At 53.9% G+C, this 15,936-nt stretch overlaps 1 protein-coding gene across 1 annotated transcript in view; it reads right to left on the bottom strand.

The window, feature by feature from the left end:
- Positions 1-481: 481 nt before the first annotated feature.
- ERN1 (endoplasmic reticulum to nucleus signaling 1) overlaps positions 482-15,936 on the bottom strand; it is a 45,039-nt gene continuing 29,584 nt past the window's right edge. Inside the window, exons 11-22 of the mRNA XM_006776705.2 lie at positions 15,483-15,601; positions 14,646-14,837; positions 13,540-13,807; positions 12,802-12,892; positions 12,330-12,519; positions 11,489-11,588; positions 11,035-11,234; positions 7,853-8,000; positions 6,729-6,856; positions 5,617-5,740; positions 5,158-5,225; positions 482-4,622 (exon numbers count right to left, since the gene is read on the bottom strand). Of these exons, the coding sequence (XP_006776768.2) occupies positions 4,371-4,622; positions 5,158-5,225; positions 5,617-5,740; positions 6,729-6,856; positions 7,853-8,000; positions 11,035-11,234; positions 11,489-11,588; positions 12,330-12,519; positions 12,802-12,892; positions 13,540-13,807; positions 14,646-14,837; positions 15,483-15,601 (1,880 nt within the window). The 3' untranslated portion in view covers positions 482-4,370. The remainder of the gene's footprint in view (positions 4,623-5,157; positions 5,226-5,616; positions 5,741-6,728; positions 6,857-7,852; positions 8,001-11,034; positions 11,235-11,488; positions 11,589-12,329; positions 12,520-12,801; positions 12,893-13,539; positions 13,808-14,645; positions 14,838-15,482; positions 15,602-15,936) is intronic.

Here is a 15,936-nt window from a genome sequence, read left to right as displayed (position 1 = left end):
CCCCCTGATTCTAGAGGGACGGATGGGAGAAGGAGAATGCATTCCTTGGTGTGCGGGAGGACACACTCTGTGCTTTCCCAGCTCTGTGCTGGCCGAGTCACCCAGTGGGTTTCTCTCATCCTAGACTTCTTGGTCCAGCATTCTATTCACTGTACATGTGCCCCAAATTCTGCTGGAGCCCAAGTCTCACCATGAGGCAAGTCTGTCCCAACTTGGCCACCTTCCTGGAAGTCAGCTCAAACTGATTCTTCGGGGGACTTCCTGCAGTTTCAAAGGGTCTTTTCCCACAAAGAGCCACCAAGAAGGATGTCCCAGCCCCACTCCCTGCCGCAGACACCAGCGGGTAACTGCACCCCTACCCGCCTTCCCACCGGCTGAGCCAGCTGCTCACCCTCACCAGCCACCCCCTCGCCCCGGAAGGCAGCTGGGATCAACCCCTTGGTCTGAGTGGTGGTCGCATCTTTAAGAAGATGAAACTGGCTTCCAAATCTAAAACTACCTTTATTTGTGGTTGGCTCAACATAAGACGCCATCATCAATCAGCAGAATTATAAAACTGTACAGGAGGTACAAAAATAGGCCATTTAACTTATATAATTACCCTCACATTGTCAAGCTTTAAAAATACACATAAAAATTGTACAATCTGGCAGTTTATAAAATATAAAGCTAAAAAGGAGGATTTTAGGCTCCACGAAGAGGATTGTTTCACATAATTAACACACATTTAACAACTAACCATCCACAGAGAAGACACGATGGCACAGAATTATTTTTAAATCACTTAAAAATTAACATTTTTACCACGACCAAATTATTCACCCTTTACTAACAAAGCTACTGTAAGGCATCCATCCCGTGGAAGGATACAGTATAACTTTTCCTTTTCCAGTTTTAACATGGTCAGGGGTGTTGTCCAGAACAAATCGTCTGTGCTTTAAGCAAGTGCAATTGTAACTGGGGTATACTTCAGAGTAAAAATTAAATAAATATAAATAGGTTAAATAAATAGGTCATTGCAAAAAGAACACTACGTAAGGTTTGCATCTGAGAACGTGGCAGAGTTGGCTGGTAATGCTTTCCGGGTCCTGGGGACACCCCCGTCACAGCTTTTGGGATACTGGAAAGGAATACTGCACCCACCAAGCGCGGAGCTCGGGAGGCGGGTGTGGGGACCTTGGCCGCGGTTGTGGGTTAAGGCTGCCCCGGTGGGAGGCTCACTGCGGATGGTTCTGTGGTTCTCCAATGAGCACAGGAGAGGTTTACGTGCTGCTACAGTCAGAACCAGAGTCACGCATGGGAAATCACTGTTTCAAAAGGAAGTACAGAAAAGGATAGACGCTTTGGCTTGAAAGATAACGGTCCAACCCTGGAAGGAGGAAATCTGTCTTATCTGGACGGGACACGCAGTGACTTCCTTGGAAAGGCTGCTGCCAGGCCAGGCACATCTAAACAACTCCAGGACGGCACAGAACGGCCAGGGCAAAGCAACGCCGGGAGGCACGAGGAAAGGGATTTCAGAAACTGAAGGAAAGCTAACGAGAATGTAAGGGGGCTCTACGGGGTGCTGGGCTCCCTCTTCCTGCACAGGGGGCTGTGGACGCGGAGCCAGCCCATCTTCCGCAGGAACCAGCCGAGGAGCACATGGAAAAGGGGAACGGTCTCGGGAAACCCAAAGTACCGGGAAGCTGGCCAGAGTCCAACTTCTGAAATGAGCGCGGCCAAGAGGAGAAAGCACTGCTGTCCAAAGGCCCCCACGTCAGCGAGAGGTCAGAGCAGCAATGAGAGGGAATCACACAGATACACGAGTCACGTCCGCACAGAGCCTTGGCGGGAGGACCAGGGTAAACGCTGATAAGGACCGTTCTGGATGGGAAGAAAATACTTTGCTGGACCCACTGGCCTGGAGCGCTCCCAGTACAATGCATGCAGCGGTCGGAGTGACATCTCGCCGCTCAGAGCCTACGATGACTATTGCACTGAGACAGGATTTTGTACTTCGGCGCCTACATGGCTCAGTGACTTATCAGGTAACACCAGTGAGTCCCGAAAGTGCAAATGCTCGGATGCCTCGTGACATGCGGAGTCTTTTATAAAATGAGTTAGAAAGCTCGAGAAGCAGTCAGAGAAAAGTGTCATAAAAATAAAACCGAATACTTCTAAAAAGTCCAACAGCCTTCTAGGACTCGTACTCCACAGCCCAGAGCTCAGCAGCACCGCAGGAAACCTGAATGCTAGAGGCTGAGATGGGATCTACCACAGGGTGTTTCCATGGCAAGTGTCCACGCAAGACTTCTGCAAGCCTGGATCCCGAAGGCGATGAGGATAAGATGGACAGAGAGCAGTCTGACCAGTTCTGAGGGGTCCCAGGACATGGGCGCTTTAAGACTGAAAAGATGCAAAACCCAAATCATGCCCTTCCCCAACCCTGGGCTCCTTCATGAACTGATGTTAACTTGTCTCTCACCACAGGCTCCTATGAGAGCACAGGTTCTATCTTGTCCCTCTCTCTGGCCCCAGCGCCAGTGTCCCAGCATGCGGTGAATCAATGAGTCTCAGTGGGTGGTTAGAAATATGATCAGCAGAAAAGGCATTTTAAAGAGAAGTTGTCCTGCAGGCAAGTTGAGCCAAAACAGAGAAATGACATGTAGCGGGCGGCTAGAAACGACCTGGATACTCCGCAAAGAGAACGCTCAGCAGTGCGGTACAGCTGCACCCGGCAGCAGAGAGCTGGCAGCCCAGGGCGTCACTTGTGGCACCTTCGCCGCCGGTCCCTCGGGCTGGTGGCACAGTGACCCGCGGAACGGAGCTGGCACAGGCCAATGAGAGCGGGGAGAAGAACCCTTCTGGCTGTACGGGTCTGAATGAGGTAACTGGTGAGCTTCACAGAGGTGGGTGCTGTTTAAGAGAATGAGTGATCTCAGGCATCAGGAAGGAATGGGCGTCTACAAAGGTAGAACCAGAGCCTGTGCTGCGTGGCCTTCACACACGAACACCACGAAGACGTCGCACAGTAAGAGACAGTGACCTCCCGTCAGGCAGTGAACTCCACGGCGACACTCGCACTCCCAGCGGAGTCTCCGAGTTCACCGGGCGGACCCGCATGAGCCACTCCCCCGGCTGGAGAACGTACAGGAAACGCTTCCTCACGTGGTACCCTCACTGCATGTAACCACTAAGGCTCTCGGTAGAGAAAAGACAGGAACTGATTAAAACGAAAATTAAAAATTACATAAAATTTAGGGGGAGAAAGGACGCGGCGATTTAGGGAACATTACTTTGAGGATGATGTGTTCACCAGCGCTGGAGACTGTTCTGAATATGAACACTCTTCCTGGCCCGGGGGGGTGGGGGGAAGGGGAGGGGAGTACCACACAGAACAGATGTATTGCATTTCTTCTTCATGAGCAAGCTTCACGTGACGCTTAGCTCACTTGTGCTAATGTGGCATTCTACAGTGTGATCAAACTATAACGTTATTAAAATCTGCCAAGAGAAACAAAAAATCCTGCCCACGAGGTACATGGGGAGCCTGGCCTTGGCTACCAAGCCCCTGGCCACCCTGCTGGCTCCAGGGATAGAGGCCTCATCGCCTGCCCTCTGGCCCAGGGCTCTCCCGGGATGGCCACAGTGGCCAGGTAGGCCCTTGACCCTCCGGTTCCGAAGGCCTGTCCCTGCCGGGGTCCTTGATGGCCAGGGAAGTATCACTTCTTGCCCCCAAATGCTCCTAAGCATCCCTAAATGGTCCAGGCCACAAAGCCACCAAAAGCCACCATGGAGGCCACCAGCACATGGGGCTGCAGCTGCCTTGGGACCGAGCGTCTTCTCCGTTTCCCATACCTGCAGCCGTGGCCTCCCTTCCGGCGTGTGCTGACCTGTCCCAACACCACACCCTACTGCCCCGAGGGAGCACTGGGTCCAGTGACCTGGGACACTTGGGCGCACTGTGCTCGGTGACCAGCGACCTCCGTCCCTCCGTCGGTGCCCCTCAGCCTGCTGGTCGGGGAGAGCGGCTCCGGCCCCGCACACAGGCAGAGCTTAGGATTTCTTCCTCCCGCTTCCTTCAAGGCCTGCAGGCTGACATCGAACAGGAAGTTTAAAAAGAAACATGTCTGAAGCCAGTCTATCCAGGAGGAGGTGGAGGTGCCCTGCTGCTGCCTGGGGACGGCCCTTCCCGCAGCTGTTCCCTGGTGGTGAAGCTTTCACCCCCATCTTCCCAGCTTCCTGCAGGCCAGGAGGGGTCACTTCTCCCCGTCTAGGGGTCAGACCCTCCTCTGCCAGCTGCAGAGCAGGCAGCTCAAGGCACTGGTTTGGGAGCTGGTCTTCTTGCTAAGTGTGGCCTCTGGCCCTGGATTGCAGACAGGGGGCGCTCAGTCACAGCTGGGGCCACAAGACGGAGTCCGGCCTGGCTCAGGGGCGTCTGCAGTCCCGGGGGCCTGAGGCTCGGGGGGCGGGTGGAAGTAGTAGGGCTGGAAGAGCCTCTCGTGGCTGCACAGCTCCATGGCCCGGTAGGTGTGAGAGAGGAGGTGGGGGAAGCGGGAGGTGAAGTAGCGCACGAAGTCGTCGGGGAGGGAGCCCAGGGTCTCCCGCACCTCCACGGGGAGCTCCCGGTAGTGGTGCTTCTGCAAACAGGGCGACAGACACAGCCGTCAGTGAGGGAGCCCAGGAAACGCTGGTCAGAGACACTTTTATTACTCAAGGAAGAAAACGTTAGTTAGTTCTCTGTAAAGGAAAGGGGGAAGGGTTAAGCAGCCCACAATCCATCCTGCTCACCAGGTCTGCTTCCTCTCACTCGGAGACCTCGGAGCTGAGCAAGGCCCAGCGTGGGGAGTGGCCTGGGGACCTAGTGAGGCCCCTGTGGGAAGTGCCCAGAGGGCCCTCTAGTGGTGACATGGTGCTGGGTCGGGCCGGCAGAGGCACCACAGTCAGTGGAGACCACAGAGGACTCCGGCAGCAGAGAGCCCACCTCCCAGGTGAGCTGCTCACCACAGGTCCCGGAAGACAAAGCCCGTCTAAGGGAAGAAAGTCTCTAGTTTGCCCCGTCTGGCTAAGGCCGCCCAGCCTCTGCGAGGTCAGAATTCCAGGCTGGGTGAGAGGGTGCGTACAGAATGGACAGGAGGAGAGGGTGGCTGAGCGGCTGGGTTTCGCAGCCCTCACCTTATTTCTCATGGCTCGGAGGAGGTCTCTGACGGAGCCGCCTTTGTAGGTTCTGAATTTACGCAGATCTAGAAAAAAACAAGGAACGCAATGGAACAAACACTTTCCACAAGAAAACAATTCCGGAGGCTCCTGGGGACTAAGCGATGGGACTGAAACATCACTGCACTCTCATCGAGGATGGGAGCGCCCAGACTGAACCCGGGTGGGGCTCGTCTGCATCCCACCTGCTGATCACACCCCGACCAGAGACAAGCCCCACCCACCACTGATCCGTCACTCAGACAACAATGAAACAATGAAACAACAATGAAACGGTCTGACGTGCATCTAAACCAGTCGACAACCACAGAAAGCCTCCACCCTGCATGTGGTGCTTGGAGCTCAAACAGCCTGCGGCTGCCATTTCCACGTTTGCATCTCAGAACCGGCTGCAGCTTTGGGGACATCGGTGGTCACCTGTCTGGAGGGGGACGGTGATGTTCTCCCTCCAGTCCATCTTCACCACGGCTCGCCCGCCTCTCTCCAGCTGCTTCACGATCGGGCCGTCCAGGGATTCCTTTTCTATCCGGTCACTTACGTCCTGCAGGGAGACGAGGGCCACAGGTGGTGGTCAGTGTGGAGAGAAGCTGAGCTGGAGGATGGACACCCAGGCAGAGCGGTCACTGCCTCCTGAGTCCTCAGCTGGGCTGAAGCCGGCCTCAGGGCGGGGCAGCTGGACTTCTGCCTCCCCCACCCCAGTGAGTTAACTTTCCCCTGGGAGTGGCCACGTCTGCTACTCACTGCAGAGAGGCCCACATGGTCCGTCTCCACGACAGAGATGACACAGATCATACCTGTCCACAGACCCTGAGCACCTCACCTGCATGTCACACCAGGGAGGACTCTGAGAAACACATCACCTTCCCCAAAGCCACCTGGCAACACTAGGAGGCCTTAAAATAGCCACAACTTTACAGGAGTTCATGTCCACTGATCCTGCAATTTAACCTCAGAATCTATCTTAAGAGCTGGGCAAACAAACAAACAAAAACTCAATATAAGGAAATGTTTAAATCTGTGAAACTTGAATGAAATTGTATGACGCCTGAGGTTTGCTTCAAAATATTCTGGGGCGGGGAGGGGTGGAGAGAGGGCCAAGGCTGAGTTAACAATTGCTGGACCTGGCTGATGGCTAACCGGGAGTTCATTATCATATTCCCTCTACTTCTGTGTGCATCTGAAAGCTCCCATAACACAGGTTTTAAATGATGGCACACACATATGATAGAATGCAACAGTCATTAGAATTTTAGAGCTTTAACGTGGAAAAATACTTAAAATAGTATATACAGTAAAAAAAAAAAAAGGCAAGATACAAAACTGTATATATAACTTGATCCTGATCTCACTTTTATTTTATGAAGAAAATATATTGCTGAAACCGGTTTGGCTCAGATATATATATATCTCAAGCTGCCAGGCCGGGCTGCCTCTAGGTATGGGAGATTGGGGTCATGTGTCTATTCCTTGTCCTGCTGCCTCTCAGCGCCTGGCGAGTGCTGCCTCAGTCTGCGTGGAGCCAGGCCCACCTGGAAGAACTGGAGCTGCTTCTCGAGGCTCCAGAAGAACGGGTGCTTCAGCACGTGCTTCGCTGACGGGCGCTTCTGAGGGTCCATGGAGATCATCTTCTCTATCAGCTCCCGGGCGATGACGTCTTCTGCAGAGGAAGACAACAAGCAGTGACGAACGCATCATCACCAGCCCAGCGCCACGGCGGACCACCCCCACCTGACCCGTCCGCATGCCCTTGGATTTAAGACTCCACGGACAGGAATTCGTCTGTAACTTAATGAAGAGCTTGCCCAGGAATCTTCAGCAGATAAGGAGAGTCCTCATCACAGGGTGTGAAAAGGGCTGGAAATACCCACTCAGAGGCTCGGTGACAGCCATTAACCCCTACCCTGAACTGGGGGCCACGAGAATGACGCCCCGGCTGAACACGGGTCAACACGGAGAGAGAGTCAAGGTGAAGCTAAGAATCGAGCATGTTGCAAAAGAGTATGTACCTATGCACATATGCCTAGATAGATGACCAGAGTAATATATACAAAGGTGTCATCAGCACCCATTCATCACTATATAATAGAGTTATGGGCCTTAAACATTTCTCTACTGGGAATAAGGGAAATTAATCCATCAGCAAAAATGTAAGTTTTTAATTTTAAAAAGTTAAAGACTTTTGAAGAACTGGGTTCGTGGGTAAATTATAACACAGAAAAGCCTGAGGTCAGGAAGAAAGACTTGCTGCACCCAGGCCTGGAGAGTGAGGACCAAGCTGGCCTGTCCCCAGCCCCACCTGCACCCGCTGACCCCTGGCACAGGCCAGAGCCAGCCCAGCGTATGACGCATGGGCTGTGTGTCCTTCCGAACGTTGGTGCAGGAAAGACCTCAGATTATATAACCCTAACGAGTCACGAGCTGTAGAACACAGGTCCCCACAGGGGCTGCCCAGGTCATGCAGGTAATGGGTGACCTGACGGAAACTCAGCTTCTTGGCTCTAGAAGGAGGTGCTGCAGGAATAGTCCCTCCAGCCACAGGTGGGCTCCTGGAGAGAGCATCCCTGGGAACACAGAGCTGGCACCATCCTAGTGCAGGGGCCTCCGGGCAGCTGAGGAGCAGCTCCTTCCCCTGCACGCCCTGCTGCCCGCTCACCGTGCTTCTCGGGCTGTAAGCAGTCGAGGCTGTAGGCGCCCAGGAGGATGTTGGCCTGTCGCTGCAGGGACTTGCCGAAAGGGTGGCTGCCCTCAGAAACCACGTAGTAGAACACGCAGCCCGCAGAGAAGATGTCCACCGTGTAGGTCTGAAAAGAAGTGTGGGGTGTGAGAGGCCTTCTGGGAGCCCCTCTCCCAGCTGCAGGGAGTGCGGCTGCCACTTCCTCCACGTTGAGCATGTCGTGGAGGGAGGGCTGACGTTTGGGAATTGCTTGGAGTGGTGCTGGGCCCTGCAGGGGCTGCTTGGGTGGCATGTTCACCTTGGAGACATGGGCTCTGGGGCCAACTGCTGGGACCCGGCTCTGCCACCGGCCAGCCGGAAGCCCCGTGACCGATCTGTGGCTGTGTCCTCCAACGGAAAAAGGAGAGAACATGCTATGCTCCTTGGGGTTGTGAAGATTATGTGCATTAATACGTGAAAATTCACCTAAACTGGTGTGTGGCCTGAGGAAGCTCCCTCCTAGCCATCAGCTTCTCTCCACCCAGCCGGCAGGTGGCTCCCTGGAGGTGGGGACTTCTGTGCCTTTGCTGCCTGGTTTTCCCCAGGGCCTGATATAAGGCTTTAAAACTTAGTTAATAAAGGAATAAAACACTTGCTGCTTCAAAAATAGCCCCAGAAAGAAACTATGTGACAAGTTTCCAGGGAGGTCATTCTGATGTTCCCGTACGCCTCTCACTGATCCCACAAACCCGTTCTGTGTATGCGGGGACTTTCGGGAAATGTGCAGTGCGGTTTCCAGCCTGCACTACTTGGATGTAACACTAGGTGGCTTCTGAGCATGGCCTCCCGCCAGGCTGCACCACCGATTCTCCAGCAGACACCTGAGGACCCGGGAGGGAAACCCAGGAGGCTGGCACCTTCCACCCTGGGGAAAACACTCCTGTAACAATAATGACCTGCCGTCCACCCTCAGCAGAGCCCCACGAGCTGAGCACAGCGAATGGCATAAAGACCTGGGCAGAGAGGTCCAATGACGACCAGGACAAGGTTGTCCTAGTCAAGGATGAGACTCAGGTCTTCCAAATCCCAGGCCCGACCACCTTTATCTCATCAGATTGTCCTCACGCGGGTGACAGATTCGGGACAGAGGAGCAAGTCCACCACAGCTGAAGCTCTCACCTGTCACTTCACCTGCTCGGTATCATTCAGGCTCCCCGTTTGCCACAGCCTACACTGCCTGATGCCCCCAGTACACTCAGCACTGATGCTGGGGTGCTCCTGTCCTACACGCCTGGGTCCCCTGCTCCCACCAGCTCATCTCTACGCTCAGTTATGTTCTTTCCCAAACTTATTATTGCCACTTGTTCCTTAAATATCCCATAAGCTGTTAAAACACGGCTGCCACCAACTTTGAGGTGAGCTGAGTTTTGCAAAGATTCAATAAAGGGGAGTGGCTACAAACTCCTATGAACTGGATGTGGGAGACTCCACTGTAAGGGACTGGGACATAAATAGTGAACTAGGATTCTGCTCTTAGGACGGGTGTGAAAAGTCTAGGTCTCTAACTAGGAGGCACAGAAGTGGCATGTGAGGTGCTTTATACAGGAGAGGAAATGAACAACTCCATTCAGTTGGACCCAAATGCGAAGAAAAAACCTACATCAAAGATTCCTATTACTTAACGAATCACAGTACTTGCTTTAAGTTAGTGTTTAAAGTGTGAATTTTCTCATGACCTTCATCATAACTGACTTCTTTGACTCACTGACCAGCTGCTGGTCCCCTGTGAATGGGGTAAGAGGGCTCGACGGAATCTCATCTACGTTAGACTGGCTGATCCCATCCGCGTCTGGATCGGGGGATAAAGGTGCCGAGACACGATGGGCTCTCAGCAGAAGGATGAAGAAGCCAGCAGGAAGGCTCCCGTTGAACCAATTTGAGTGTCAAAAGGAAAAACAAAAAGAATAGGAAAAAAAAGGACTATAATGGATTATAACACTATTTTAAAAATCCATGAATTCATAGTGACTCAAAAAGAGAGAGAGAAAGGGGATCAGAAATAAAACTCTTCTTTATAGAAAAATGTCAGCTAACACATGCAGAAGAATTCCCACTGAGTTAAGGAATTCTGGGAGGGACTGTCAGCGGACACTGTGCCATCGGGTGAGTGACTGTTGGGAAAGAGGACACCATCCACGCTGTGCCAACCATCGCCCCCCAGGGAACTAACAACAAAGAGGAAAACGTGGTGGAGGGAAAAGCAGGCGCCACCTGCGCCGAGGGAGCCGAGCTGGCATCGCTAGCGGGGTCAGTAACAACGGTACAACTGCCATGCCGTGCCGCCTGATGCCGTGGCCTGTGACGGCTGCTGCAAGAACACGTACCTTCACTCCATTCGGTCCTTGGGACCTACTTTTAGTTCACAGGGACACAAGGACTACACAGGCGAGTTAACACCACCACGAAGAAACGAGTGAGCAAGCCCGAATGGGGCTTTCTCCAGACGAGCGCCTCACTCTCCAAACGTCACTCCCAGGGAGCAGAGAAGGTCGGGGACCGAAGCAGATTATAGGGGAGAGCGTCACATGCCATGCAAGACACCTGATTGGACCCTGGTTTGCAAACACCAGCTCTGTAAGCGGGATCTGGGGCAATGTGAACGTGGACTGAGTGTCAGAGGTCAAACGTTAGTTGCTGAGGTGTGGTATGGTGTAAAGCTTAGGACTGTGCTTGGTCTTGGAAGACACCTGCTAGGGTATTTATGGGTGAAGGACTGGGTGCTTCCCTTTTATATTCAACTGGTTCAGCAACAGACAGAAAGTGAAAAATAACTAACAAGTGTTGAATCTGGACGGAGGTACAAAGGTATTTTCTGCACATCTTAAAAATCCTCAAAATGAAAAGTTGAGAGAAAAAAACAAAAAGAAAAAGAATACAAACTGGAAGTGCGTTCACCTTATGGAAGCTCCGAGTTCCCAAATACGGGGAAGTGACTAGGGAAGGAGGGGAACCCCAGACACTTGCTCCAGTTGGCCCCTCTTGTTCACCTGGTCATGAGATGATACGAAGGGCCAGTAGCGTGTTGTTAAACACGTGTCACTGCCCTCCAATCCCGACAGGAGGCTCCTAGTCCTGACAGTGCGAGAGGCTGCAGTTTTCAAAGGCCTGTGCCCGTTACTCACGGGGTTCTCCTTGCAGTCCTCACTCAGCATCTCCGGGGCGATCCAGCCTTCGGTGCCGGGCACCCCCGAGCGGCGGCTGAAGCTGTGCCTGCCCACTGCCAGCTTCTTGCAGAGGCCGAAGTCGGAGATCATGGCCTTGATCCTGCCATGTGCATTGGGCATGGAGAGGAGGATGTTGTGGGGCTTCAGGTCTCTGTGAACTAACGCAAAACTCTGGATGAGCCCAATGTGAACCACCAGCAACATCGGGCCTCCTCCTGCGATGGGAGTGCACCCTCCTCAGACTGCCTAGCGCCCTGCGCCTCTAGGGCTTCAACTGCGTAAGAATTCTCCTCAGACTCTTACACAGCGTGCACACCAGCGACGCAGCAAAGAGCTTCGGCCAGGCCCACCTGGGCAAGCCTGGCACCCGGTCACCCCGCCCGGGCCGCGCCCCGTGGAGGAAGCCTCTCACCGATGTTGAGGGAGTGCAGGTGGGCCAGGCCGGAGGTGGTCTGCTGCAGCAAGGTGATGGGCTCCAGGCCGAGGTGGGCAAAGTCCTTCTGCTCCACGTACTGCAAGAGACACGAAGGCCCGGTTGCGGCTCAACCCCAGGACTCGGCCCCTCCGTGCATGCTCCTCTTTTTTTTAAAGTGATTCAATTTTATCTAGAAAAATCCTGCCTCCAGCTTCCTGCTTTAACATTTGGTATTGAGTCAGCTCATTTTCTTTTATCATATTTTAAGAAAGGGAAGTTTTACTGACAATATTCTGTCCAAATCCTTATTTTTCTGAAGACTTTCTCCTCAACGAATAGGTTAATTTAAACAAACAGCTAAGCTCCAACTTACTAGTTTACAGTGGGAAAGATAAGAGGGTAAAAAACTCAAGTTCACTGCCTCATACAGGTAAACCTACGAGTGAATGAGACAGTTTCACAGTGAGTTGGAAACTGAGCAGAAGGAATTATGATCCTAACGACTCGGGTCATCAGGAAGCATCCTCCCAGCCCACACCAGCCCTGGGATCGGACCGGCCAGGTGTTCCAGAGGCCAGGAGGGAGACGAACGCTAACCACAGATTGCCCCAGGCAGGCTGAGGGACACCCCAGTTTAAGGTGGGGTGATAAAACTGCTCCACATTTTGACTTTGTTTAAACGGGTATACAACTTTGCAAACGCATCAAACTGTCTGTCTTAAACGAGTACGTATTATAACTTCAATAAAGTTAATACAAGGAAATAAAAAGGCGAATCCGGCTGTCCCTGAAACCGTGCCCCAGGTGCGGGGAGGAGGGCGGCGGTGTGGGCACCCACCTCCTGCAGCGTGGCCGCGCACAGCTCGATGGCGATGTACTGGAACTGCCGGTCCTTCTCGGTGCAGAAGTAACGGATCACGTTCGGGTGCTCGTCCGACTCTCGCAGCAGCTGGACCTCGCGGTCGGCGAAGCTGAAGCACTCGGGGAGGATCCTCTTGACCGCCACGTCCCGGCTGTCGAACATGCCCCTGCAGGACGAGGAGTGGGTTGGGCTGGGAGGTGCAGGGGGCTGTGGAGACGACAGGAGGCCCGTGGACCCATGGTGTTCCTTCTCCTCTGACACAGCGGCCACTCCTCTGCCTCAGAGCCCAGGAGGTTCCAACCAACCACCGTGGTCGCCCCTTCTCTCCCTGGAGGCGGCACTCTTCCGTCTGAGTCACGGCTCTGACCCTGCTGGACTCTGGAGCCTGGCAAGCGACAGGCACTCCTGTCTGTCCCGGTGAGGGCACAGGGGTCTCCAACCCACTCACCGGTACACAATTGTGCCCTCCGCTCCGTGGCCCAGGACGTCCTTGGGACAGAAGGAAATTTTCCCGACCATCACCATGCTGGTTTCCTCATCTGGGACAAAACGGGAAAAAGGAGGGACTGTGTTAAACAAACCCAACCTAAACCTGGAGGTGAGAGTGGCTACAGCTTCCTGAGCTCAGACTGAGACATGCATCTCAGACTCTCTATGCCTGTCCCCTGCCCTGGTCCTGCCTCTGCACTGCTGTGAGAATGAATGTCTTACACCTTCCCGAAGACAGGGGCTCGCTACAGACCCACCTCAAGGATTTGCTCCTGAAACACCCATGTGACATGGGGAGACCAGCTGCAGTCTCCAGCGTGAGACTGAGGGCTCTGAGGTCTCCTGTCCTGACACCAGCCTGAGCCACCCTCCAAGGGAAAGTGGACTAACAGCTGCACTTTCTTCCCTGGCCCCTGGCTGGCCTCGGGAATGCTCTCAAGCCAGGGGCCAGTGCACCTCTGGTCAGCAGTGGGGCAAGATGAAAGGGGACCACGGGGGCTCCCAGAAGGCCCTCTGAGAGGAGAGGCCACAGACGGGCAGAACCCCGGCCTGAGAGTGGGAGGGAGTCAGGTGAGAACATGTTGAACGCTTGGGAACTTCGTAACCCCGTGGACACTCCCAGGAGGGCCATGTGCTGTGTCTCTCAGGTGATACTCAAATGAAAGAGAAAACAACACCAAGTGGCAAATGGCTTTACCCTCGTCGTCCTGCTCCAGGCAGGGGCTGGTGCCAGCCCTGGAGGCAGAGCTGCTGGAGTGCAGTGAGTGGTTGGAGGCTCGGGGGGACGTGCTGGGGCTGCTGGTGCCCGAGCTCTCCGAGTACAGGCCGGACGAGTCCAGGAGCTCGGCGTCCTGAGCCACGTCCCCGGGCGCGTGGAAGGGCAGCTGTTGCTGTTGCAGGAGCTGGATTTTCTCCAGTTCCTTCTGGAACTGCCGGTGCTGCAGCTGCTGCTGCTGATGCATGCTCTGCGAAGAGAAACACACGTCCAGACAGGTGCGGCGTGTCCCCTGGGGCCCGGGAGAGGCAGGGCTACCTGTGCCAGAGAAGCAGGTGCACCTTATGTGACCCACAGGGTGGAGGAGACGGTGGGAAGCACAGGAGACAGGGTCTGTTCAATGAATGGCTGGTTGTCTCCCTGGCAGTTAGACTTCCCAGGACAGCCTATTCTTCCCACTGGAGGCTGACGGCCACCAGGCGGGGGCAGCAGAGGTGGACCCACTTAAACAAGCGGAAAGCACCCCCAAAGTAAAGGGTTTATATGCCCATTCCTATATGGGCATGCGCTTCCCAGGCACTGTGACCTAAGGTGATAACATTTCAGGGCTCGGAGCAACCTGAAGAAGGAATGTCCCTCTGGTATATGGTATCCAATGCACCGCCTATGCTACTATGTGACGTTAGCTCACTTATTTCCAACTAGAAAGTGGGAGGGATGACCAGGCCACCTTTCTCACTCTCGCTGATATCTCTAATAGCCAGTTTTTAAGGGAAGAAAGTTAAAGGGATTTTCACCTATTATGGCTATTCTTTAAAAAGGAAAACGTAGGTAACTATTCAAAAGGAACTGTAGGCAAGGTTTACAAATCAGTTTGTACAGTCAAACCATAAGATCTTCTCATTTTTTGAGAAGCCAGTGTCTCTCTAATTATAATGCTTTTAAAGATTAGCAAATATTGACTTTTACATGTGAAAAGAAACGTATATGCTTGTTTGCTGTGTTGGCCCGGGCCTCACTGTCATCAGGTGACAGGCACAGAAGCTTGGAAACATGCGGGTGGGCCAGGGGGAGGGGCCGGGCCTCACCAGGGGGTAGGTGATGATGAAGGCCACCCAGCCGATGAGTAGGAAGGTGCTCAGGACGATGGTGGCAATGTCCTTGAGCACGGAGTCCATGGGGGCCTCGGGCTTGGCGGGGGCATGAGCGAACTTCTCCTCCACACCCTGAGAAACGGTGCTGGGCGCATTCCCTGAAGTCTGGTCAACCAGGTGGATAACCTTGTGTGGGAGAGAGTGGTTACATCTCTGCAACATTTCCAGGAGGACAAACGAGCCAATCAAGAGAAGCACTGACTGTTCACAAGGAATATGTGAGATGTGCTGGATTTTTTTAAGCTCTCCCAGAGAGCACAGGGCCGGACAACCGCTGCCTTTCCCAAAGCGACTGCCTTAAAAATTACTGCTGTGATGTTATCGTTACTCAGGCTGAGCAGCCACTGGACTCTGGTCTCCCCACTTCCTCTCTCCGTCTTCCCTCCGCTGCCAGGGTTGTCCAGGTTTGGTAACATGGTTCTTCTGTAGCCAAGGGATCCCCTTTCCCACTGGTCCCCACCTGGTAGCCTCAGATCCGGTCAGGCCTGTCTCCTCAGCCCCACAGCTGGACACACAGGTCAGCCTCACCTCCAGGCCTAGGCTCTGCTGCTCTCCTCCCTCCAGCGGCCTCTGCTGCCGTCCCAGCCTTCGGTCCCACTGCCTTTCCTGCAGCTTTTGCTAATGGCCATCTCCTTCCTCCCCTCTGTCCCTACCAGCTGTCATTTGCCATGGACTACCCAGCGGAGTCGACTGTAAGCTCTAAAGGCAAGAGGAATGCCTTATTCCCACCACCCGACCCGAAGAGCCGTCACTGCTCCCTGCCCCACTCACATCCTCAAAGCTCTTTTTCTCAGAGTCGGCAGGAATCACATTTTCCCGGTGTTTGGGCAGATTGTTGGGGAATCTCTCCAGCATCTTGGTAGACGCAGACAGCGGCGTTTCATGGTGTCCTGGGAGAGGAAAGGACACTTTCATGAGAACAGCGTCCAGGTGAGGGCAGCCCTCGCGGCCCAGCTGAGGCAGCAGTCGCTATCCACAGAGAGGTCCCCAGTGCAAACACTCACGTTTGTAAAGGGAGAGAACGAACACGAGAGGCAGCTGTCAGGAATGTCTCATCAAGACAAGTTTTGCCCAGCGGGTATGGCTCAGTGGTTGAGCATCCACCCATAAATCAGGAGGTTACCAGTTCGATTCTGGGCCAGGGCACATGCAGTGTTGTGGGCTCAATCCCCATTAGGGGGCATGCAGCCAATTGATGTTTCTCTCTCATCAATGTTTCTATCTC

This window comes from Myotis davidii, unplaced genomic scaffold (assembly GCF_000327345.1).
Source record: "Myotis davidii unplaced genomic scaffold, ASM32734v1 scaffold69, whole genome shotgun sequence".
Taxonomy (NCBI): Eukaryota; Metazoa; Chordata; class Mammalia; order Chiroptera; family Vespertilionidae; genus Myotis; species Myotis davidii.
This window is presented reverse-complemented; position numbering and strand designations above follow the sequence as displayed.